Source organism: Aethalodelphis obliquidens, unplaced genomic scaffold (genome assembly GCF_003676395.1).
Source record: "Aethalodelphis obliquidens isolate GAN/ISIS:26980383/991018 unplaced genomic scaffold, ASM367639v1 scaffold61, whole genome shotgun sequence".
Classification (NCBI taxonomy): domain Eukaryota; kingdom Metazoa; phylum Chordata; class Mammalia; order Artiodactyla; family Delphinidae; genus Aethalodelphis; species Aethalodelphis obliquidens.
In genome coordinates, this window is record NW_020838005.1 from 9,261,546 (window position 1) to 9,287,707 (window position 26,162).

Below are 26,162 nucleotides of genomic sequence, written 5' to 3' on the forward strand. Positions count from 1 at the left end.
TGCATAGAAAGGATTTGAAAAATTAACTATTTTCTAACTTCTGGCAAAACCATTTCTTATTCTGGAGAAGTAGCAATTTCCAGGGCCGGATGAACTTTCTGCTGGTTTTCTTCTCATTCTGATAAAAGGGCGGGTCAGAACTCTGATGCTTCATTTCTAAATCGTGTTCTTTCCAGGAAAGAGAATCTCTCTGACGACTGTTCAGTCCTTCTGCCGAATAAATGCAAAAACATATGCAATTTTCTATTTTTCAGAATGGCCATAGCGGTATTTCAAGTAAGCGGAGTCCCGCCGTTTGGTGGTACTGGGAAACCTCCTTGGACATGTGTATTGCAGTGCCAGGCCCTCCTGCCTGGGACTAGATTCTGAGGCTCTGTTTGATTCTGTTTGGATGTTCCCACTTTGCACACATCTAACAATTACTTGGCAGTTTGAGGTTTTCATTTTGGCTTTCATGTCTCAGGCTTCTCTGGAAAATGTTTAATATTTTTTAAATTACATCCTTCTAGCCAAAGTAAGAGACAGGGCCCTCTGAGATCAGATCCTGGTTGTCACACCCAAAGGATGCGTTTTCCCAGGATGAGAGCACCCTCGCCTACTGCAAATCTGGGCTTTCCGGGGTGCAAAACCTGGGGCTGGCTCTTCGGTGGAACTGTAAACAGCAGTCAACTGTTTAGTGACATAATGTGGGTTTTTATAGGCTCATCTCATTCTACAACCAGATTGCTGTCTGAACGCTTGAGATAAATCTTCACCCACTCTCTGGAACTGTTCAGCACACAGGTTAATTTCTCACTATTGATTTTCTCCACTACGCATCGTGGAAGCCTCAAGACCGCTTGACCTACACACACACAAAAATCTCTGCGACTGTCAGTTTAAATGGAATAGCTTTTCAAAAGTATTCTTGAAAAATCAGTAAAGATAACGAAATAACTCTTCCCCACCCATTAGCAGGGCAGTTTAACTGGACATTTTGATTAGGTTTGAACAAAATCATGAACATTTACGCGAAGAGGTTTCACATGTTAAAGCTTCTGAACGTGAATGCTTCTCTTGTGGGCAGCCCCAGGCAGGCATGTTATTCTCATCTAGGGACTGAACATTTCTAGTTAAATCAGAGTAGAAACCAGAACCTTCTTGGATAACAGAAGAGGCAACACAGGAAGAAAAGCACTGGGCACCAGGCGTTGGAAGACCCATCCGCCCTGCCAGGAATTAGGACCACTCTCCTCTGGGCTTTCGCTATTCATCTGTAAAAACAAAGGGATTGGATTCTAAGTGTCTTCCCAGTTCTAAAATTCAATGTTTTTATATCCAAGACAATATATATATTTTTATTAATATGAAAAGCGAGTTGAAAGAAAACAACAAAAGCAAAATAAAAACTTTGTTCTACCTGAAAAAGACTTGAGAAATATATATATAAAACAAACATCATTCTTTCCTCTATATATCCATTCCTGTATATTCCTGTATACTCATCCCTGTATATGCCTCCCCCACCCCCATTGTTATTGAAAAGTAAAAAAAAAAAAAAGTTCTTTTAAGGATTAAATGTTCCATTTAGTTTTTTAATCATCCCTGAAATCTTGTCCCGTTAATAGAAAATGGGGTCAGAAGCACTTTATTAATGGAAATTCCTTCAATGTGCTTCCAAGGAAAACTAAAGCATCCTTAATACCTACGATATAAAACAAATAAACAAAAAACCCCAGCCGAGAGCAAAACCCAACCAGTTCTATGTCCCCGGCACTGATCAAGTATAACTGAAATGTACTAAGCCATTTTCACATCACTTGGAGTGTAGATTTATTTGGATTTAAGAATCTCCTAAACAAATTACATCAACCTCACTCCATGTCCTTCCTTAATAAAACTGTGACTGGACAAACATCAGACTTTTAAAAGTCTAAAAATAATAGAAAAGTAAAAATAGATTTCCTAGGGAAATTCCTCTCCTTAAACCTTACATGGTTTTGCTGCTTCTGTGAAACCTTTTTCTTTGGAGTAACTTGGTAGCATGGTTTTTCGTGTTTGTTTTTCGGCTGGATTCATACAAGGGCACTGAATTAGAACTTCGGCTAATTTATGGAGCGCGAACTTTTAGGACCAGTTAAGTTACCTCCGCTGTGAAAGGAGAATGGCAGACGTCAATGAAGGCATGGAGACACTCCAAGTCCATTTCATGATGTAACTGAAGTCTTAGATAGCACACCCTCATTGCAAAATAAAACAAGAACACAGAATGGTATGAGCACTCTAGAATCATCTGCAGCACGTTTCACCATTCGAGTCGCAGAATGGCCCGTTCTAAACCTGCGACAGGTCGTCGGAGCGGTCATGCCCTTCACCTGCACCCCACCCACCCGCTTAAGAGGATCCATTCATAGCTACTCACTACTGCAGGATTTGACCTGAGAAATGCTAGGATTCATTAACTCAGCGGTTGTTTGCAAAAGTACCTAAATCATCTTTGCCCTTGGCCAGCAAGGGGACTGCTCAAGTTCTCAGAAGCAGCTGGTGAGGTTCTTAGCCAAGTTCCTCAGGTGCAGGAAGTTCTTCGGGACAACCTACTTTGACGTGGCATCTACATATCTTTAAACCAGACTTCCTGGATCTAGGAAATGTTATTCCTGACTCCTTTGACCCAGAGACTGGCTAAAATTTAGTTTTTATAACCTGTAGGTGATCACTGTTTCTTCCTTTTTTTCTTTCTAGGAGCTGGCATGGTAGTTAAATTTTTCTAAAACAGTCATATTAATATGTTCAAAAATCCACTGCTGAGTCTCGGAGAGAGGGTCACATCTGGCCATGAAAATCTTCTTCTCTGCTGGGTTGCAATCCATGCAGCTGTTACTCACAGGATGGAATAATGTTCTGTCCTGCAGGGATCGGAAAGAAAAGAAAAGACTGATATCATGCATGGTGAATGCTTGGAACCCAAACTATAAAGAGAAAGTAAAATAGCCCTGCTGATACTTCAGTATCTACCCAGAGTGTGAAAATAAATAGACCACCTCCCAAATCAAACAACAGGAGGTGGGGTTGCCACACGGAATGTGGTTTCCTAGGAACCGTGGGCGCAACGTGGGCCCTCCAAGCAGATTCAGCCAGAAACAAAGAATTCATTCATTCATGGACTTTTAAAAAGTATAATCCATTCATTGCCTGCTCTGTGGTAAGCATTTTGTTACACCCTCGGGTTTTGAAGATGAAAAGTACATGAGGTTGCTTGTCAAGTGGCTACTAATCTAGCTGTCTGGGGAGAGGGATGCATACGGAAATGGTAATTTAGTCCGCAGTAGACACCACCGCAGCCTCGCACACACACCCAGAGGACCAGAAGAGTCATCATCTTCCCTACCCTGGTACTGGGAAAGGCAAATACCAGAGGACCGGGAACCAGGATGAACTCGGGACCGGGGGTCCACAGTGCGCAGGCAGAACCTCCAAGCACAGGCTCAAATCTGAGCTTCTGCCTCTTCCCGACCCCTTTATCGGCATCGCTGCTCTTCCTGGGATGCAGCTCTCCCTGCCTTTTGTAAAGCGGAGGGAGGCAGTGTTAGCTCAGTGTGTGATAAAGAGAACGGCTCTGTGAATGAAGGTGCTAGCAGGGCACAGAGTTTAAGTGGTAAGCAAGCCCGTTATGTGAACAGCCTCTGTTAATACACACGGCTTTGTATTGTGCAAACAGGGAGAAGGAAGCCAGTGCTACGAGAAAGGGATCTTTCCTCAAGTAGCAATAAATGCTTTTGTCTCTTATAGTGTCTATGCATTAAAAAGAAAAGGGCCAATAACATGTAAAAACATCCCCAGATCACTGCTGAGATTTTAGGAACAAGTTGTGTTTTATTACTTAGCTTGGGAAACATTTAGAGGATCTGCTTATTTTCTTTAACTGAGGAGCGTTAGACTCAGCTTTTAGGCATCCCACGTCAGCATCTCTGGGTTACACTGGTTGCTAACCAATATTTAACGTGCTTTCGGACCCGGATGTTTGCATAGTTAGGTGTCTGCGAAGGAAGGAAGAATAAGGAAGGAGGAAGGCGGCCCCAAGCCTCGTTTGCATGTTTCCACTTTCAGTGTAAACACAGAGCTACATCTAATACCTAGGCTCCCTCCTCTCCTCTGCTCTCTTCCAAGTCTCCCAGGTTTATTGTGGATTTCCCTTTCCGTACACACGAGAGGGCTGCTGACTTCTCCTGCCCATTTTCCTCATCCCCCGCTTCACTGGCTGCCGTTGGACCCCAGGGCAGCTGGCAGGAGCTCTCCTTTCACGGGCGAGGCAGCAGATTCTGGAGAAGGAGGCTGTGCGCTGAGCTCACCCGCCCCTTCCCTCCTGGGGCTGATGGTAATGCTGAGGTCACAGATCCCATCCCACAGACGCCCCCGCGCCTCCCTAGGCAGCAGCTCCTTGGCCCTCCCACCCCCCTCCTCCCCAGCATCCCTCCCACTCCGTCTCCTGCCCCACTTTCTACCAATTTAGCTACACAGGCCTAATATATTTCCATCAGCTATTCAAAGAGCATCCTTAAGCTGTTACATTCGTGATAATTCTATGTGACCTGCTAAATTCTAAAACTCACTCTGCTCCACATCCATGTACTTCTTTTCCTTCTTAACTATCTAGATTTCTTCCTATTGTCACTTTTGTCAGTAGCTCAAGCGGGGATCCCCCCATAGACTTGCAGTTTCTCTCCCCAAACACGTATGTCCATAAAAACTAAAAAATGAGGAAAAAAGGAGTAGAACGTGTTTTAATTCTCTTCCCTTCTCATTGTGTGCGCCTCAGCGCAGATGCAAAAGCCAAACCAGATCTTCTGAACATTTAATTTTTCCGAATGTTATTTTCCAAGCCATAAGGTGATCATACTTTTCCAAATCTCCAGCTGGAATACACGCTCTGGCAGATCCAGGTATGCTCGTGGGGACAGTCGGGTGGGATGAACAGGTTCAGCACGACCCTGAACCCTCCGGAGTATGTTTCTGTAACTATACGTCATGTTCTCATAAACGCTGAAAAGTAGAATTCCCCACATCTATCTGCATCTGAGAAGCTTCATCAGTAAAACGAGGGGGTGGATAACATCCATCTCTGAAGCCTCTCCCAGCCATAAAATTGAATGAACATTTTTTCCCAAAGTTCACTGGGGACGAATGACAGGGCTTCCAATAGACCCTATCAACCATATGCTGGGGACTAACAGATGATTGCTCTCTGGTTGTGGACTGAGCTTCCGTGTCTTTGGCGTGTGCAGCAGGTCCTGGAGGGGAACCTTCTGGAAGCACCTTTAGTGTCCCCAAAACATACGTTTTCCACTCTGACCTTGGGAGCTACGTACATTGCCATCATTATATTTCTCCTCAGCTCAGCTTCTGGATCGCTAAACGTCATTACTGATGCTTCTCCTGGCTGGCGCGTCGTCGTTGGTAAATGTGGCCTCTTGTCCTACACCAGCCCTTTTTAAAAAATTTTTCTTGGAGTCTAGTTGATTTACAATGTTGTGTTAGTTTCAGGTGTACAGCAAAGTGATTCAGTTATACATGTATCCACTCTTTTTTAGATTCTTTTCCCATATGGGCCATTATAGAGTGTTGAGTAGAGTTCTCTGTGCAATACAAGTAGGTTCTTATTAGTTATCTATTTTATATATAGTAGTGTGTCTACAGTGGAATATTACTCAGCCATAAAAAAGACAAAATAGGGCTTCCCTGGTGGCGCAGTGGTTGAGAGTCCGCCTGCTGATGCAGCGGACGCGGGTTCATGCCCCGGTCTGGAAGGATCCCACATGCCGCGGAGCGGCTGGGCCCGTGAGCCATGGCCACTGAGCCTGCGCATCTGGAGCCTGTGCTCAGCAACAGGAGAGGCCACAATAGTGAGAGGCCCGCATACCACACACAAAAAAAAAAAGATGCAGAGACAATAAAATAGGTGGGTGAGTTCATAACATACAAGAAGATGACCTTGAGAATAAACACCCACACGGTGGCAGGGTGCAGGGGGCCAGGGCTTTATTCCATAGGAAATTTGGTCACATTCCTGTCACACGACTCATCTGTTACATGACCCTGGTTGATTACTTAATTCTCTGAACCTCAGCTTCCTCACTTGTGAAATATAGATAATAATATCTGCTTCACGAGTTTGCTGTGGATAAAATGAGTTAATATATGTAAAATCGCTGGCACAATGTCCTACGTGCAGTAACTAACGAAGTAATAGTTATTCCACGTCTGCTCTCCTCTTAATTTATTTTCAGTCAAGGAGCATCCCCAATTCTAAAAATCAGAACGTACTAACCATCTGGTCTGAGACCAGCTATTCAAGACCAAATTGCATTTTCTGAAATACTGGCGAAATAGAATTTGCAAAAATTGGCACCTGCCTTGACCAGTTATCCGAATGGATACATCAGTACCTCCTGGTTTAAGCAAAAGATTTATGGAACCAAAGTAATTAGTTCAGGAATGAGCTCTTCTGTATAGTTATGGTCCGAGTTTGTATGTGTTGCCTGAAATACAACATGAGTTCAACAAATATTTATTAAGCGCTTTTTATTTTCCGGTGTGTGTTAGGAAGTAGGCATAAAAAGATAACCTAAGATGCCTCCCCTGGCCCAAGAAGTGGGGGAGACCAATAGGTAAACAAGACATGTTTGAAGCAGAAAGTGTCAATGAGATTGTAGCTGTGGGGGAATAGGATGAATAAAGAAGAATGTGTGAACAGAGAGATGTGAACTAACAGGTATATTTATGCATTCAAGTTATTCAGCAAGAGTCTACAGGGTGCTTACTATCTGTCAGGCACTGTTTTAGGTGGTTGGGATGTATCAACAACCTTAATAATATAAAAATTCCTGCCCTCCTGGAGCTTACATTCTAGAGGTGGGGTTGGGGGTAGAGCGGTAGGGCACAGACCATAAACCATGAGTGTAATCGTTTCCATGGCCTGTTCAAAGGTGACACGGAGCAAATCAAAGCAGTCCGGAGAAACTGGAGTGCCAAGGGAAGGGCTGGTGTGCAAACTTAAATAGGGAGGCAAGGGTAAACCTCACTGGGAAGGTGACATTTGAGTAGGTGATGAAGAAGGTAAGGGAATTGGCCATGCGAGTATCTGGAGGAAGAGGTGCCAGATGGGGCAACGGCCAGTGCGGAGGCCCTAAGCAGGGATGCAGTGTGTGGATTACAGAAACATGAGGAGGCCAGGGTGAGGGAGAGTGGTAGGAGATGCGTCAGAGGTGATGGAGGGCTCCGTCCATCATGTGCTGGGGACCAGCAGGTCACTTGGCGTGGCCCAAGCCCAAGGAGCAAGGGGGAAGATTCCAGAGGGTGACAGATGAATTCCACATCATGAAGAGACTGCGGTGTGACGCTAAGGCTTGACTTTTCAGGCAAGCGTGCGGGATGGTGGTTGGAGGATTTAGAGCAGTGGAGTTAAGGATCTTGGGTGCCTCATGCTAGTGGCAGAGAGGAGAATGGGGTGGGAGTGGGGGACTCGGGACACAGCTGGAGGCACAGCTGGAGGCTACTGCAGGGGTCCAGATTTGACAGCAATAGGGAAGAGTTGGGGGTGACATGAGACATGGTTGGAAAGCTTTTTCAGGAGGTGAATGCACAGGGCATTCTGACTGATGGGACATGGGGATTAAGGTGGAGGAAGTGAAGAACTAGAGGAAAAGCAGTGTTGAGGTGAGAAATGGAGAGAGGAGTAGGATTGGGGGCGGGAAGGATGATCTCTGTTTCAGGTATAACGAGTCGTAGGTGTTTAGGGGACAGCCAGGTTTAGATGCCCCGGAAGCAGTTGGGTATAGACTGGACCTCAAGATAGCTTCTCTGTAAAGTGGGGAGAGGCGAGTTACTCCCTCCTGCTGACTGTTCATTTCTGTGTAACTCACATTGACAGCAAATGCATTTGTGAGAGACATCGCCTTCATGTCCTTTTGTTTCTAGTATGGATACGAGAGAAGGAAGGCTCGGAATTATGGGACTAGGTTTTAATCCTAGTTTTATCTCTGACAAGAATCTCTGATGGCCCCTTCGTTTGCTAGTGATTTCAGTTTTCCATCTGCAAGACGAATGGAGTGGGAAGACGAGGGAGGGATGAGATAAGAGACAAAAATAGCCGCCTTCCCACCTCCTAGGGTCGTGGAGAAGAACCAGGTGGATTTGTGAGTGGCCCTTTGAGCTCTGGAAGAAAGACACATCAGGTGGTTTTTTCCTGCCTATTTTTGCCGTTGGCATCTGGGAGAAGGAGTGTAACACCTTGACAGGCGTAAAAGGGACAAAGCAGTGTGATTGCCTATCCTTTTCAATTTTTTCTTTGGACAGGTACAGTTTCTCACAGGAGGAGAAAATTGGTCTTCCTGCATCAGTGGATAATTTGGCCAATCAGAAATAATGCTTCTGATGCCCCTACCAACAGAGCCCTCGGTGTGTGCGCTGAGACAGTGCTGACAGCCCCGCAGCCCTGCCTGCTGCTCCATTGCTGGTTTTCTGGGCTACAGGCAAGCGATGGGCGTGAGTATACCCTCAATTCTCAGAGCGGCCAGGATCATTACAGAATCGGTTGTGATTTGTTAAATCTCTGTTCTTCACACCATTCAAAGACTTCCCAGCCTCTTTGCTAAATTCTTAGCATGGTCCCGAGGTCTTGTATAGGCAGCCCTGCCCCTGGCCTTAGAATTCATCATTTCCCCTCACACGCAGACGCTTCAACTGGCTTCTCCGTTCTTCCAAGAAAACCAAGCTCTTCCCTACCTGAGGGCATTTGCACAAGCCAATCCCTGTATCTGGGATTTTTTTTTAACTTAATTTTTATTTTATATTGGGGTATAGTTGATTACGATGTTGTGTTAGTTTCAGTTGTACAGCAAAGTGATTCAGTTATACGTATATGGGTTTGGCCAAAAAGTTCCTTTGGGGGACTTCCCTGGTGGTCCCGTGGGTAAGACCTCGAGCTCCCAATGCAGGGGGCCCGGGTTCGATCCCTGGTTGGGGAACTAGATCCTGCATGCCGCAACTAAGGAGTCCGCATGCCACAACTAAAGATCCCACATGCTGCAATGAAGACCCGGCACAGGCAAAATAAATAAGTAAATAAATAAATAAATAAAAATAAACCAAACTCCTGCCAACGTTGCATAAAAGAAAGTTCATTTGGTTAATGAATACGTTGTTCAATAAAGTTCTTGCGGGAAATGAAAAATGTGTCTTCTATTTTTACTTAAAACTGAATGAACTTTTTGGCCAACCCAATACATATATCCATTCTTGTTCAGATTCTTTTCTTCACTTGCCTAAATCCTGCTCATCTTTTAGGTCTCCATTTAAAAGCTACTGTGTCAGAGCAGCCTTGCATACCTCTCTGACCTGGGTAGAGCCCAGTGTCCCATCCCCATATTATCCTGTACACTTAATGTATTCAATTTAAAAATCTGTCTGCTTCCCCACTAGACTGAAAACTCCAAGACTAGAGAAAACCCATCTGTTCCATATCTTGTTTCCATCTGTCCATAGCTGTTCATCTCCCCTCAGTAAACCTGCCATCAGTCACATCAACATAATAATAGCTGCTATTTATCGAGTATGTATTTATGTGCCTCGTAGTGTTAAGTGTTCTACCCAGATTTTCTCATTTTATCTACTTCATCCACGTAAGCAACCTGAAGAGAGAGGGAATGTGGACAAACAGGAAGCCAGGTTCGTCCGTTTATTTAACAAATGTTAATTCAGCACCTACTACGTGCCAAGCAGTGTTTTAGGTACTGAGGATACTGCATGAAAGAAAGCAGAGAAAAATCCCTGCTCTTGTGGAATTTACATTCTAATATTTAGCGACAGTTAAATAGCTAAAATAGTATAGGAAGACGACTAGACAGCCTATCGTTTCCTCTATGTAAACTTACTAGGAGAGCTAAAGTCAAATCAGAAGTTTTTCAGGCACCTAAGAGAGTAATAGCTGACACTCACTGAACTCTTATTAAGTGCCGTGTCCTAGGTGCATTTAGCGTTTATTTCATCATCGCGATAATCTTCTAAGGTAGATACTGTTATTATCACCATTTGATAAACGAGGAAGCAGAAGCACAGAGTAAGGAGGTTTCCCAAGGTCCCAGAGCTAGGACCACCGTGGAGCCAGAACTCAAATCCCAGGTCCCTCAGGGTCCAGCGCCTGTGCTCTCAGCCTCAGCCTGTCTCACCCCCGTCTTCTTCCTCTTCTTCTTTTTAAATTTTTTTGGCCATGCTGCACAGCATGTGAGATCTCAGTTCCCTGACCAGGGATCGAACCCTCACCCCTTGCATTGGAAGCATGGAGTCTTAACCACTGGACCGCCAGGGAAGGCCCTCACCCCCTTCTTAGCCGAGCCAACTAGCAGTCCGGCTCTAGACCCACACGTGCTCAGCAGGGAAGAACTGTCCTCCTTAGCAAATACTAATTTCAAATGTGTATAGTTTCAATTAGCCTGATCCTTTAAAGTCTGACAATCTCCATCTTGACAGGCCTTCAGTTCAGGAAGTCTCTGTCCATATGTTAGAGCCTGAGATAGATTGTGATGAAATCTTTTTACTAGTGACCAGAGGGTGGCAGTGCAGCCTGTTAGGTAAAATGGTAACTGGCAGGGATATGGCTAAGGTACCCAGATATGGCAAAAGTTAAAAGGACGTGACGACGAAATGACTTCAGCTGGATTAGACACACAGAAACAGAATGGGAAGGCAACACTGCTGAAAATGTAGCTTCTTTGCAGGGGTGTATGTACTCCCGTCTTGGGAGTTAACCTCCCTCATCTTTGAATTGTCAAGTTGCACCGAAGATCGGAACTTCTCAGGGTACAATGCTCATGTCTCCTATTGTGTCTCCTATTATTTTCAGAGTATAGGGTATGATGTAGACATTGTGCATCTGGTTTTCAGCAAGATGTTTAAAAATCCCCCTTCGTTTTCCTATGGGTAAGCTGGAGAAATATGGGCTAGAAGATAATTCACCATTAGGTGAATTTGTATCTGGTTGAGTAACTGCACCCGATGGGCCAATGCCTCCTCTGTCATAGGATGGAGGGCTCGGTTCTGGGCCTTGTTCATTGGGATCAACAGCTTAGATGAGGGCCTGAGTGCGCGCTACTTTGCCCTAACTCACGGCTGGAGTAAAACTAGTTCACCTGGTAATAAGCTGGATCAAAGAGTCGAAATCCAGGCTGGGGTAAATCTCGTGAGGGAGAATTTGATAGAAACCAATGGATGGCTACCCAAGTATAAAAGGTGAACTGGGGCTTCCCTGGTGGCACAGTGGTTGAGAGTCCGCCTGCCAACGCAGGGGACACGGGTTCGTGCCCCGGTCCGGGAAGATCCCACATGCCGCGGAGCAGCTGGGCCCGTGAGCCATGGCCGCTGAGCCTGCGCGTCCGGAGCCTGTGCTCCGCAACAGGAGAGGCCACAACAGTGAGAGGCCCGCGTACCACAAAAAAAAAAAAGGTGAACTGTACAGGTAGAAGACTACAGAGACGTATCTGTGTAGCAAAGCAAGAGTGGTTTTTTAATACTGAAAGCTCATTAAGAGGCCAAGTATGTGAAGTTAAGGCAGAAAATCAATCAACTCGAGCTAATTCAACAGGCATATACTGCTCATAACAAAGGGGTGCTAGAAACTCATTCTGTTCTTTGGTTAAACACACCTAGAATACTGTGTTCCCTTTTGGGCATCACGCCACCCTCTAGGACCATCTGGAGTGTGTTAAGAATCTGTGTCCAGGAGGCTGAGGTAGGTCCCAATGAAGTTATCTGAAGAGCAGTGGCAGGAAGTTGGGCCATGTAACTGGAAGTAAGGAGTAAAGATCAGACCAGCATTGTTCAAGGATCTGGACTCTGTCTTGACCAAAATGGATGAAACTTAATCTGTGCGGTACCAAAAGTCTTAGAGCTTTATAATACTTGGGACTGTCCAGAAACGAAGGGGCTGATCAGGGATAGTGTGACTGTCTAAGCATGACCACAAGTCCAGGATTTTGTAGTGGGGCTTCATTTATCAGAACCAGAGTCGAATTGCACGCCTTTTAATTAAACTCTGTTTCCTCATTTTAGGTCCTAAATCAATACCAAACCGGAATGATTTAAAAATAACAACCTTGTGGCCATCCATCTGGCATCTTTGTGGACCAGCAGGATTTTATGAGCTGAGAAGCTAAAGCCCTGGCACGTAACATAAGGTACCATAAATAGTCTGATGTGGGCACATGTCAAGAATTCCACCCATTCACTTTTTAAAGTACTGTGACTGTTTCACTGTTATCAGTTTAGCCTGACAGGTGTCTTTTTATCTGTATTTTCCTGTTTGATGTTATTTTTAAGCCCTTTCTTATGGAAGTTAAACTATAAGGACACCCCAGAGAGCAACTCAGAAAAGTGATGTAAGCCTTTCACTTTTGGACTTTGGGGAGGCTGTGAACGTGGTTCTGAGACCAAAAGATGTGCTAAGTTTTATCCAGCGCAGCTTGGGGTTCCTGGAGGGGATCGCATCAGTAATTGAGCCCATTTAATGAATACTTATTTACGAATGTCTACGTGGTAGATATTAGGCAGGCCATACAGAAATACAAGAAAAAGTTCCTGCCCTCAGATAATTAACATCTATAAGGGGAGACCAGCCATGCATAATACAATGTTCTAAGTACAAAGGAGGGAACAAAATGCTATAGGAATACAAGCAGAGGGGCAATTCCAACTACAGTAGGAGGGAAGAGTAGGGTAAGGAAAGTAGGTAAAAACTGGAACTAGAAAAGTGATTCTCTATCTGGCTGCCCATCAGAACCTTTTAGGGGCTTTTAAAAACTACCAATACCCAGGCTTCTCTTTCTAGAGCATCAGTCTATCCTTATGCCAACAGCACACTACACTAATAATTGCATTTTTGCGATGTCTGGGTACCTGGCACTTTTATAGTGTTTGATGCTTGTTCTTTTTCTTCTTCAACTTTTTCTTGGCTCTTCCTGGCCCTTTCATTCCCATGTACATTTCAGAATCAGCTCATCAATTTCCACAAATAAACCTGCTGGGATTTGATTGGTTTTGCATGAAATGTAAACACCTGCTTGAGAACGGGTATCTTCACAATATTGTCTTCTTATCCTTGAACATGCTAGCTTTCCTTTGTAGTTTTAGAAGTTCCTCTTAGTGATGTTTCGTAGTTTTCTGTATAAAGGCCTTGTGCATCTGTTGTGACAGTTATTCCTAATTATTTGATACTTTTATGGTGATCAAATGGAATACGTTTAGAATTTCATTTTCCAGTATTTTGTTGCTGGCATACAGACACTTGATTGTCTTATATTTACTTTCTATCCAGGACTGTGCTGAATGTACTTACTAACTTTAATAGTTTAGATGTATAACCTTTGGATTTTTTTATGGACACAACTATGTCGTCTGTGAGTAGACCGTTTTATTTCTTCCTTTCTGTTTCTTAGACCTTTTAATTTCTTTATCTTGCCTGATGGCCTGGGAAGGCCCCCCTGTGCCATGTTGAATAGAAGTGACGGTAGCAGACATTATATTTTATTCCCAGTCTCCAGAGGGAAGTTGAAACATTTCACCACTAAGACTGATGTTATGGGGTTTGGGTTCTTATTAGGTTAAGTTTGCCCATCAGTTTACTTTCTGTATGGCTAAGACTTATTAGTCAGAGGGTTAAAAACTTGAGGATTCATAAATAGACCATGCATATAAGGCCCCTCGACTTATGTCAAGGGTGCCACTTCCCTGCAGTGGGAAAAATGATTTTTTTTAAGTAAATGATGATTGATCAATCGAATATAAATATGAAACAAACAGCCCCACTTTACATTGTAAACAATGTAAACAAAAACTATTCCAGGGAATATATACCACAATGCAGAAGATTAAACAACAAAGCTTCCAAAGATGACTTAGAATACTACCTTCTTGACTTTGGTGTGGGCAAAGATTTCCTAAACAGGACACTGAAAACACTAATTGGAAAGAACAGCTCTTCATCAAGGAGAGAGAAATGGCCAGAAACTGACTGGAGTAAGGTATTTACAAAAAACCAACGAAGCACTATACCTAGATGTACCAAACACTCTTCAAAATTTGTAAAAAAAAAAAAAAAAAAAAAAAAGAAAAGAAAAGAAAAGAAAAAACAAAGTCAGACAACCCACGTTAAAACACGGTCAACAGACTTGAACAGGTCCTTCTCAAAGAAGATCTCCAAAAAGGCTAACAGACATGTGATCTCACTCTACAACCACAGAACGGAAAAAGGAAAAGAAAAAGAGACCAACGTGCCAGGTGTTGGTGAAGATGGGAAGGTCTGGGTTCTCAGGCAGCGTCTGCCCACAGTTCTTCAGGCCCCAGGATTTCAGTGCCTGCTGACCTGACCTCCTTAAGCTGGCCCCTGTATCTCGCTCTAGGGCCTCTGTTCTCTGGGCTCTAGAACAGCTCCATCTGTAAGAGCCGCCGCCCAGAGATGTCAGGAATAAACACCCCCCAGGAGCAGCCGTCAGCCAAGACTTGACTGTGGTGGTGGTGAAATATCCCAACCTCCTTCCCGTCGGTATGTGTGGTAGACCATTGCAGAAGTGTCCGTGGGCTTGGTCTCCCCTTGCCCACGCTGGTACTTGCTTTATCAGAGGCCCTGTATTGGTTCCCTTCCCTGTTTCACTTCCCTACTCTCTGCCACGATTTTGGAGGAGGGTGGGCATCTCCCAAATAAACCACTCGCACTCCAATTCTCACTTCAGGGTCTCCATCTGGGGAAACCCCAATGAAGATTTATGTTATACTCCCATAAAAATGTTTCCTTACTAGAAAAGGACATGGGAGATAGCTCTTGATCTGGGGGGATAACAGTAGTTCCTATTTCTTAGCATAGATTGCTATACAGCAGGATATAGCTCACCACTATTCCCAGTGTAAAAAGTGTACTTGTCACCCACATGGATGGAAATTCAATCATATGGTCAGAAACCTTGCTGGAAGTTTTCCACAGTTTACCTCACTGAATTACTGTCTCTGCTTTATTGACGTGGAAGTTGAAAATCACACATGTGAAATAACTCACTCGAGATCACATTACAGTTCCAGGATGAATTAGGATGTCTTGGGCCAGACAAGCCACTGTGACCTTGACCAGATTGTGAAGAGGCAGGATGAGAATTTGGGAGAAGGTACTTCATCTTCTCGGTGGGAAACCAAGTAACGTATAAACCAGAGGGATGCAATGACCAGCTCCTGTGGGCATCCCTCTGACTTCAGGATGGAAGGTGGGCTGGCGGGTGGGGGGGGGGCGGAGGCAGGGTGGCCCTTTAAGGCAGCCTTTGCGGTAATCCGGGACTGAGACTGGGAAGTGCTGCAGTCGGGGCTGCGGCCACAGGGACGGCAAGGAGAGGGAAGGGTTCACACGTCTTAGAGACCAACTAGATGTAGGGGGTTAAGGAGGCAGCGGGACAGTTTCTTGTTTCGGATGTCGTTTTGAGTGTCGGCTGGTGATTTGAGTATTTTTACTGAGGTCTCTTCTGCGAGTCATTGTTCTTGTAGCCGGGGTCCCCCTGGTGGCGAAAGAAACCGGAAATGGGATTTCTCACCCTGGGTACCTGCTACGAGGGGAGATGGCTGGGCAGGAGCCTAGTTACACGACCCTAGGATAGGGATTCCTTCCTTTTCTCGTGGTGGCAAAGAGCCACATAGAAAAATAACTGGGAGCAAGGGGGCGGAGGGTCATGGAGGGTGGTCCACTTCTAAGCTGGGTAAGTTTCTGGGGCTGTAATACACAGCATGGGGACTACAGTGAATAACTCTGTATCGTATACTTGAAAGCTGCTAGAGAGTAGATCTTAACAGTTCTCCTCACACACACACACACACACCCAGAACCCTGTACAGTGATGCATTTGTTAACTATACCTGTGGTCATCATTTCTCAGTTCATAGGTGTATCAAATCGTTACATTGTATATCTTAAACTTACACAGTGTTGTGTGTCAATTATCTCAGTAAAGCTGGGGGAAAAGGGGAAAATCTTCCTGAAAAAAAAAAAAAAAGGCCAACAAGGTCTGAGAGGTCAGAAAACGGGGCCGACAGCGTCCTTCCCCACTCAGGCAGGTCGCCGGTAGCCACTACTCAACCCAGGAAATCTCTGTGCGCCTGGGAGAAGCGCTTGTCTGGTCTTGGTGATGCAGAATCCAGCAGGCATCAGGACTCCCCCCGGGGAATATTGATCGGATGGCTTAAGGGCGCAGGAAGGAGGAGAGGCTTCAAGGCCAGATGCACCTGCGCTTGAATGCTGGCTTGGCCCCAAATCTGTTTCTTCCCCTGTGGATCGTACGTGACAGGCCCAGGTGGTTGGTTGTGAGGTGTGGAAGGCACTAGCTCTGAGCACCCTCACCAGCTGGAGCACGAGGAGGACGGAGCCTCAGAGATGCCCCACGGGGGTCCTTCAGGCAGTCAGCAGAGTCTCAGGGATCCACGTGGATTCGTCAGTGTGCTGCTACAAAGGGCGACCCCAAAGCCAACTCCAAAGATTGCTAAGCTGTCCAAAGCCCCCAGGGCCAAGCAATGCCTCCAAACAGACAAGGAAGCACCCGCCAGAGGGACTTGTCGCTCTGTGCCTCAGGAAGAGCCCTTGGAATAGACAAGGGACTTTCTCAAGCAGGTACATTTGAACAGGCCTGAATCATCACCTCAGATGAGCTGTTTCAGAAACTTTCCATTCTAGGCCTTGGCCATGTTCCCGATGACGTATACATCGTGCTTGCTGTATAACTAACTGGTGAGTGTAACCAGAGTCACGTGAGGCCAGGTCTGAGGAAAGAGCCCAGCACAGTCATGCCTGGCGGGTCCCTGTAAGCAGTGATGAGAAACGGTCTGCTCCGTGGGGACCAACAGTACACGAGGCAAATGGCAGATCAGGTATTTTATCCATGTGCCCTGAAAGTAACTTCCTAACGGTCAGCATATAACCATCAAAACAAAACACTTCTTTATTGCACCACGCATGGACTGTACTATACTGAATAGCAAAAGGGTTTGACAAGATTAATCATTTCTGATACATCTCACAAGGAAAACAGGGAGGTTTTCCTCTTGTCTGATTTCCCCCCATCACCCCGTACCATATCGGACGCCATCTTCTTATTAGCTCTTTTGATTTTAAATTGTTTTTTAAGAGGATATAACAACTGGTGTTTTGTACTTTTTCCACAACCTGCCAGATGTTGGCAGGGGTGGGTGGCAGTGTGCGGAATAAACTTGTACAAATGAGTTTGCCTTTGAGTATAATTTTCGGTGCCCACCTCTAAGAGGTAGATGCCAGAAAGCTTACTAAGTGAGGGAACAGGTATCAAAACCAGTGGTCCCCATATTGATTCTCTGCAGACCTTCCCCTTCAGCTCTCTGTGATTTCAGGGGATACTGACTACCACAGCCAAGGCTGGCCAACACTCCTGATTCAAGTGGTGGGTGGGACATTTCCCTTACAGTCTGGGGTGAGGCTGAATCACTCCACAGTGTGAAAAGGCAAACAGAGGGCATCTTCCACCTGGCTGGGGAGGCCCATAGCAATTCTACAAACTTGAGGGGCAGAAGGGAACTTATGAGTTCTTGCTAATTGACAGCCGAGTCCTGCCTTAGAAACCAAAGAAGCTGAGAAAAAACTTGTATTCTAAAAAGCTATCAAAAGATAACTTCATGAAAATATTTTAAAATATTTAATTGCTCTTTATTCTTTACTTAAATGCTCAACTCAATAAAATATGATTTTGTATTTAGTTTTGAACTATTTTTTCTAGCAATAAATGTTACCCTTCTAATTCTTTAAACTTTTAAATTCCCCAAATAAGTTTTCCTTTGTTATACTTGGGCAGGATTTTGGCCAGATTAAAAATGGGTCTTTCTATATAAAGGTTGCAACAATTAGATCTACATGAATATATTAGAATTTGTGTAAATGTAATTGTCTTAACCCAGAGAGCTCCCAAGCGAATGAGCCTGAGATGCATAATAAGTAAAGAGATGTGTTAATCTGTGTGTGTGTGAATCGGTGTCGCGAAAAACTCTACATGTGCACATTTGTTTGCAGGGCATATGGCTTCTGCGTTTGGGAGCCATCTGGGTTGAGACCAGGCCCTTCCCGTGTAGGGCTAGTGTCCTGGCTCAAAGCCATGTGAAGTCGAAACTGACTGTGCTGGGTGTGCACGCGGCCAGCAAAGCCAAAGCAATGCCCCTTCCTACACACTCTTGTCTTTCCCCTCATCTTCGCTGTGGTCTCCAAATGCATGAACCAAATGGCCAGGTAACAATTTAAATCAAAACAATGCGTTAAAACCAAAAACCTTTGCGTCAGAAAACCGTAAGCAGGGCAGTTGGAGAGCTCGCTGCCCGCAGCGAGCTGGCCCTTACCTTTCGATGTCCCCAGAGCTGATTCCCTTTCATGCCGTGACAGTCATACAGAGTGACCGGGCTGCTATGGGAGATGGCGTCGAAGCAGAATTTTCGGGTGTGCAGGGGCTCACCAGGCCGAATATCTTCTCTCCAGCCAAAGGTGAAGAGCTAGCAAAGCAACAATAGCAGAAAAGCTACGGTGAGTTGAATTTGGAGAGATTAGGAAGCAGGGGGAGGTATGTCTTTTAGCTGCGAAGAACTCCTGCTTCGTGATTTACAAGAAAAGAACTATGTCTCAGCATAAGAGGGGCACTGAAATAGGCATGGATGCTAATGCCCTGTAGCAACACCAGAAGCACTTTTGGCCCAGCCTGGCCAAAAAAGCAAATGAAGTGTTTCCGGTTAGATAGAGGGAGAGAGACAGACAGACAGAGGGAGACAGAGGGACAGAAAGAGGGGAGAAACTTTTTAATGATGTTCTTTACCTTCTTCATTTAGATAAAAAAAATCAGTGGGTTAAATGTTACACAGTTAGCCTAAATTGAGCAGATTAACTGAGAAAAGACCAGGAGTAGGGTTGAACTGGATGGATGCCAGCAACTTGAACATTTTGATTTAAGTGAAAGCTAAGCTTGATGAAGTAAAGAATAGGCAAATTGGTTTCCTGGAGTTGGTAAGAGTAATCTTGCCGGGCAGTGTAGAAAGTTCTGGACTGTGACTCCCAGTAAGAGATACAGTTTGCAAACACACATAGATCCCCTTTGAAAATGGAAATGGAAATTTCATGAAATATTTGTCCTCAGTGCATTTAATAGACTCTGATATTCCATCCAAACTTTTCCTGTCTTAGTCTATTCTATTCCATCCATCCATTCTATTAAATTTATTTTTAATTTAGGTAGTATGTTTATTTTTGGCCGCGTTGGATCTTCGTTGCTGTGTGCCGGCTTTCTCTAGTTGCAGGGAGCGGGGGGGCTACTCTTCGCTGTGGCGTGCAGGCTTCTCATTGCAGTGGCTTCTCTTGTTGTGGAGCACGGGCTGTAGGTGCGTGGGCTTCAGTAGTTGTGGCACATGGGCTCAGGAGTTGTGGCTCGTGGGCTCTAGAGCGCAGGCTCAGTAGTTGTGGCGCACGGGCTTAGTTACTCCGCAGCATGTGGGATCTTCCTGGACCAGGGCTCGAACCCACCTCCCCTGCTTTGGCAGGCATTTCTTAACCACTGCGCCACCAGGGAAGTCCCCATTCTATTAGTTAAAAAATGTGACTTATGGATGCACTAAATTGATTTTACAATGCATTAAATTGAAAAAACTACACTTCTGTAAGGAAAGGGTATTTTTTGGAGTTTGAGCTGGATAACCATTTGAGAGGTTCAGTATGAGAAATCCTTAAGTAAGTGGGAAAATGGACTAGATCAGCCCTAGGATTTCTTCCAGTTCTAACATCTCAATGTCAGGAGACTCTGGATGTAAAAACAAGCACAGTGCTGAGCTATAAGCAGACAATACACTCGGCTCTGTCAAGCTGCAGATTACTGCAATTTTGGGGTCCTACCTGGGTAAGAAAATGCAGAGAATCTGGCAAAATTCCACGGAGGGCTGACAAAAACAGTTAAATGGTGGGGAAACTGCAGAAAACTTGAAAAAGCTGGGTTAAGTGGCCTGAAGAAACTCGGAAAGAACTCATCTAAATCAAACACATGAAGCCTACTGTCTGAGTTGTGGCAAGAGATTGCATTCTGTTTCCCTGGGAGACACGACAAAATAGGATGTTTTAAATAGAGGAAGGTGTTTTAGGTTAGGCATTTGAAATAGATTCATGAAGAGGAATTGTGTGGTCTCTTTCCCTAGATTCATTGTTGTCCTTTTAATATGATTGTGGACTGAGGCATTTTTATCTTTTTTTTTTTTTTTTTTTTTTTTTTTTTTGCGGTACGCCGTCCCCTCTCACCATTGTGGCCTCTCCCGTTGCGGAGCACAGGCTCCAGACGCGCAGGCTCAGCGGCCATGGCTCACGGGCCCAGCCCCTCCGCGGCACGTGGGATCCTCCCGGACCGGGGCATGAACCCGTGTCCCCTGAACAGGCAGGCGGACTCTCAACCACTGTGCCACCAGGGAAGCCCCTGAGGCATTTTTAGATTCATTCAAACCCTATGCAGGGGAGTCATTTCTCAAGGAAAAGTGTCTGTTCAGCTATTTCTGGTTTTGATCACTCCCTTCAAATCGGGACCTACCGCTCCCTTGGTTTTTGAGATACTGTGCTCCTGTGTTATCCTAGAACTCTGTCCTGCCCATATCCCATTTCTATCCAACCCTTCAATGTAGGTCCAGCTCAGGGTTCCTCAGATCCCCTCCTTGCACCTTCCCTGGTTGGTCTCACACATGCTCAGTTTAACTCTCGCTGGCACGTGGATAACTCGTCATCTGTGTTATGTCCAACCCTGTGTAGGATTTCCCTCCTACGTGTCCTGTGGACATCTCAAAGTCACCACATCCTGAGTTCCATTGACTTCCTTCCCTTCTAAACCTGTTTCTGCTCCTGTGTTTTGTTTTAGTTGGTCACATCTTTAGCTTCTCAACCTGGGCGTCCTTTGTCTTTATGTCCTTGGTCTCCCTCATCATCTTCATCTACTCCATCACCAAGTCTCACCACTTTTGTCTTCTAAGTATTACAGGAAGTGGTCCCTTCCCCTCTGTCTCCACCACCTTTGCTCTCAATGTTTCTTGTCTGGACTCTTGAAATGACCTTCTAACTGCTTTCTTTCCCACCTTCCTCTTCTGGTTCCTTCATATCGTTTTCTGTTAAATTGAAGTATAGCTGATTTACAACTTTGTGTTAGTTTCAGGTATAAAGCATGGTGATTCATTTATACATATATATCTATTCTTTTTCAGATTCTTTTCCCTTATAGGTTATTATAATATATTGAGTATCGTTCCCTGTTGGTTAGCTATTTTATATATAGTAGTGTGTATATGTTAATTCCAAACTCCTAATTTATCCCTCCCCTGCCTTTCCCCTTTGGTACCATAAGTTTATTTTCTATGTCTGTGGGTCTCTCTCTGTTTGTACCTAAGTTCATTTGTATCATTTTTTTTAGATTCCACATATAAGTGATATCATATGATATTTGTCTTTCTCTGGCTTACTTCACTTAGTATGATAATCTCCAGGTCCATCCATGTTGCTGCAAGAGGCATTATTTCATTCTTTTTTTATGGCTGAGTAGTGTTCCATTGTATATATGTACCACATCTTGTTTATCCATTCCTCTGTCGATGGACACTTAGGTTGCTTCCATGTCTTGGCTATTGTAAATACTTCTGCAGTGAACATTGGGGTGCATGTATCTTTTCAAATTAGAGTTTAAAATACCCATATGACCATGTTACCTCTTAACCTGAAATCTTACCATATTTTCACATAACCCTTAGAGAATGAAGTTCAGACTCTTTAACACATAAAGAACTTTCCACGATCTGGACTTTGCCATGTTTTCCAGCTGCATCCCTTTCCCTTTAGTTTATGTTCTATCAACAATAAAAGATTTATAAGTTGCTAAGAGAGTAGATCTTAAAAGTTCTCATCACAGGAAAAAAATTCTGTATGTTTGGTGACGAATGTTAACTAGACTTACTGGGGCGATCATTTCACAATAGATACAAATATCGAGTCAATATGTTGTATTACTGAAACTAATATAAAACTGTATGTGAATTATACCTCAATTTTAAAAAACTGTAGTTCCTTGCACTAATCAGGTGGTATGTGTTTCCCCTTCGGTGACTTTGTTCACAGGAGCCCCTCTGGTTGGAAGGCCCACATTCACTGGCCAACCTAGTTACTGCTCAGCAGTCCTTGAAGGTTAAGTTCAGGTGTCCACTCACTAAGAAGCCTTCTCTTTGAACCCCTCCTTCCCATCCCCCACCTTATTTCTCATGATTATCCAATTATGTTTCTGTATCCCTCACTAGACCGTGAGACCCGTAATGGCAGGAAGCACATCTTCTTCATCTTTGTGTTTCCAGCACCCAGAACAATTCATGACATTTAATTAATGTCCAATGAAATTTCTATTGAATAAGTAAAAACTCGCACTCATTATATTAACAGAAATGGCATTGAGATAACTGTCAAGAGGAACTAAAAATTAGTCTTTTCAGGTTCTCTAATGAATTTGTGTTGTTTGTGTCTAATTACAACGATAATTAATTTTTTTGAGCTTTCAATTTCAATGATTCTAGGCTCAGTTACCTATTATTAGAATAAAAATTTCCTGGCCTGTACATCTGTCATTGCTTAAATCTTTATGTTATTTAAATATCACAACCCCTTGGTACTATAAGCTGTGCAACCCGTGCAGGAACCGGTGGCCTTGAGGGTTTATCGATTTTCTGCTTTGTCTCTTTTCCTCTTTTTGGTTTTTATACATGTAGAAGCCAGAGCTGAAAGGCTCTGTCATCATCACCCAGCTGGGGACAATTGGCCTGCAGAAGTGCAAGGACTGGCCACCGGCACACTTCAGGAGTCCAGGCTTGTGTACCCCTCTGTAGACAGACTTCTCTTACTTTTGACTTTCTTTCTGTTTCTTTTCTTTACTTTTTATTAAATAGATCAGTCAAGTCCAAAAGAATACCTGCGTGAAAGCAAACGGGCACATTCGTCTCTCAGCTGATTTATTCATCTGCTGTCACAGTTACATCTCAGGGCACCCTCGGGTGACTTTTAGTTCTTGTTTCCAGGCTTGTTATTAGGGTGCAGTAATCATTCTCAGCTGTGCAGACTGAGCATCAGCTTGTAGGCTGCAGTGTTGGAGGCATTAGTATTATTATTATCACCTGGTGCTTACTTTCCTGCGTCCCGGGAGACGCGTCTTCGGATTATATAAACGGCTTTATTCTTCTGCACCTGCCATTAGCTAAGATTTTTCTCTCTCGTGTCTTTGAAATGCTGTCTCCTGCCACATAGCTTATCCTAATGGTAGTGAGGAACCAATCAGGCACCGAGGGTCTTATTCCTTAGGCCCACGTGCCCCCGTGCAATCGTGTCAAAGAAGAAACTGACAGACATCGTGCACGTATTTGATGGTTTGCAAACCCTTGGGCCGCTCCTCGCTGACAAGAAGTATTCAGATTTTATTCAGGTTCCCTGCACAATACCTCCTGATTTTCTTTCAGCCTCAAATTCCTCAGCCTTGGAGTAAATTGATGTTCATTTCTCCACTTTCCTCTTTGAAGGGACACTTTAAAACGGATTCGGACTGATACGTAAGTCGTACTCCTTGGTGTGTGTAACATTGCCCGAGTCTGTATCGTGTTATACGAACAAGCTCACAAGCCTCGCTGCTGCATGTAAATTTATTATCTCAGTGTTGCTACCTGACCTGAGAAGATGGAAACTATTTTTCTCTCTGTAATTAGTTAGATTTTATCGTATTGGCGTGTGGTTGGTAGAGGTCTCAGCTACCGCATGTTTCTCCTTGTGGTTTGGCATCCTCGGTCCTGAGGCTGACACTGCGTATCCATCAGCTGTCCTGTACCAGGTGCACTGATCCGCCTCCATCTCTGCACATCTCTGTCCAGCTCTGGGCAGGACAGCCTCCTCAGCAGGACGGAGACTCCCCTGCAGGCTTCCTCCCAGCACAGGTCAGGGCTGCCCCCTGGCACCGAAGACTCCCCACGCCCCGCCTTTCCATCAGACTCCTAACGACACATGGGGAGTGTTCTTTCCAGACCTCACAGTCCTATGAAGGCCCTTTTCTTCTTTTCTTTCTTGGTCCCCATAGGAAACTGAGGGCCAGCTCTCGGAGCTGCGGTGATGCCTCGACAGAGGGCTGGAAAATGAACTGCACGCTCCCTTCCTGCAGGGAAGCCTCAATCATCCCCCTCTTCTGTGACAAAAACCGTTTTCTTACCAGGAGCTTCCAGAGACTCTCTTTAACTCCCCACAGAACTATTTTGTTTATTCATTTGTGTTTTATTTTTGCCATTAAAAAAAAATCATTCCAGCTCTAATAAGTGCCCCTTTCGTGTTCTTTGAATGCTTTTGAATCAAAAAGAGTGCCTATCACTTTCCTGTCCTGATATTCTTTTCTCCTCTGGGAATTTTAATCTAAATGTAGAAGAATGAGTCCTAATTTTTAGAAGTCATTGGGTAATATATCAAAAAAAGCGAACAGTTAACTACCGGAAGACGAAGCAGCTTGTGGTGATTGAACCTCCACATCAGTATACGGTGATACGTATTTCAGATATGATTGACTTAACCTCCTTTCAACCTTGTTGCATTGCCCCGTTTTCAGAAGTGTCTAGAGGCTGGAAATCTCTTCCACGAGCCGTAGTAACCGATCTTTCGTTCCTCTTAGATAGTTGTCTGCTTGTCTAGTGCTGCCCTCTGGTGACTGTTTCTGGAATTACACGTCATAGCTTTTTGCAGTTTAGCTTGGGATGGGGCGGGGTCGGGGAGGAACTGAACCAAGAATTTTTAAATGTATGCAGTGTAGCTGGTTTTCTTTATATTTACGTGCAGCCGTCAAACAAAATCTGCAGCCCAGAGCATATTTCATTCTAGCACATTGCAGGGGATGGAGATGTTCAACCTGATCCAGGCATTCAGGTATGCATCCTTCGTTTCAGCCAGCCGGATAGGTGTGTCTCTTGGTTGGGCTGAATAGAGATGGCAGAGTGAACTTTAACCCAACAGATACGGATTTTCCTTATAGCATTCTCCTTTTTCTTTTTAAAAAAAATATCCTTTCCCTCCCTAGATGCCAGCCTACTGACTGGCCTTGAAACCTTCTCTTTTGTTCCCAGGCTGCAGTCTGAATTGCTTCTTGGGGGAAACAGGCTGGCACCGTCCACCGCCCTGGTCACATCCCCGTGGTGCTTATAGAAAGGGACAGAGGATGGAGTAGGCCGTCAGCTTCCACGGATATTCCACACCCCGCAGTGACCCTTGAGCTGCAGGGCCTTCTTTAAAACCCATCTGATACGTGTCCACACGTGCAGGGTGTATTTGAGTGAGTGAGACGTAGTATTTGATGTTTGGCGGCTGCCTTGGACGGCGGGAGATTTCTAGTTTGGGGTTGGTATAAAGCGATCCGCGGGGAAGGTTGTGAGAAGGAAGAAGACAAAGTATATTTGCTCTGCACCTCCTACCTGTGCAAGATGCTGGGACATCACGGACGATATTGATTCTCACAATAACCCTGTCCGTGAGGTGGGTGTTATTGTCCCTCTTTAAAGGGGGAGGGACTATGGCCTCGAAAGATATAACGATTTCACAAGGACGCACAGGTTAAACTGGCCGGGATCTAGGTTAGCCTGACCGAAGGCCCATGATCCTTCTAGAAGACCACGAGGCTGCGGGAGAAGAGGACAGGGGCCCGGTTCCCGGCCGGGGAGGGGTGGTGTTGGGTTAGGGGTTGTTTGGGTGGACTCTGGGCTGTGCTGTGGGCTTGGTCTGCTGCTGCTGTTTTCCTCAATCAGCGGCTCTGCGCTGTACTGCAGGCCGGAGGGATGGGGATGCTCGGTGGAGAGGGGTTGGAGAGGGGCCGACAGGCCGGGTCTGCACACCCAAACCACTCGTGGAGAACCCAGGCTGGGGGACGGGGAGCTTCACTGACTTGATGTTCAAGATGGACACTTGAGAGCTTCCCTGGTGGCGCAGTGGTTGAGAGTCCGCCTGCCGATGCAGGGGACACGGGTTCGTGCCCCTGTCTGGGAAGATCCCACATGCCGCGGAGCGGGTGGGCCCGTGAGCCATGGCCGCT

The 26,162-nt window shown here is 45.0% G+C and overlaps 1 protein-coding gene across 1 annotated transcript in view; it reads right to left on the minus strand.

The window, feature by feature from the left end:
• Positions 1-2,310: 2,310 nt before the first annotated feature.
• GALNTL6 (polypeptide N-acetylgalactosaminyltransferase like 6) overlaps positions 2,311-26,162 on the minus strand; it is a 1,148,431-nt gene continuing 1,124,579 nt past the window's right edge. Inside the window, exons 11-12 of the mRNA XM_027087880.1 lie at positions 18,412-18,561; positions 2,311-2,885 (exon numbers count right to left, since the gene is read on the minus strand). Of these exons, the coding sequence (XP_026943681.1) occupies positions 2,718-2,885; positions 18,412-18,561 (318 nt within the window). The 3' untranslated portion in view covers positions 2,311-2,717. The remainder of the gene's footprint in view (positions 2,886-18,411; positions 18,562-26,162) is intronic.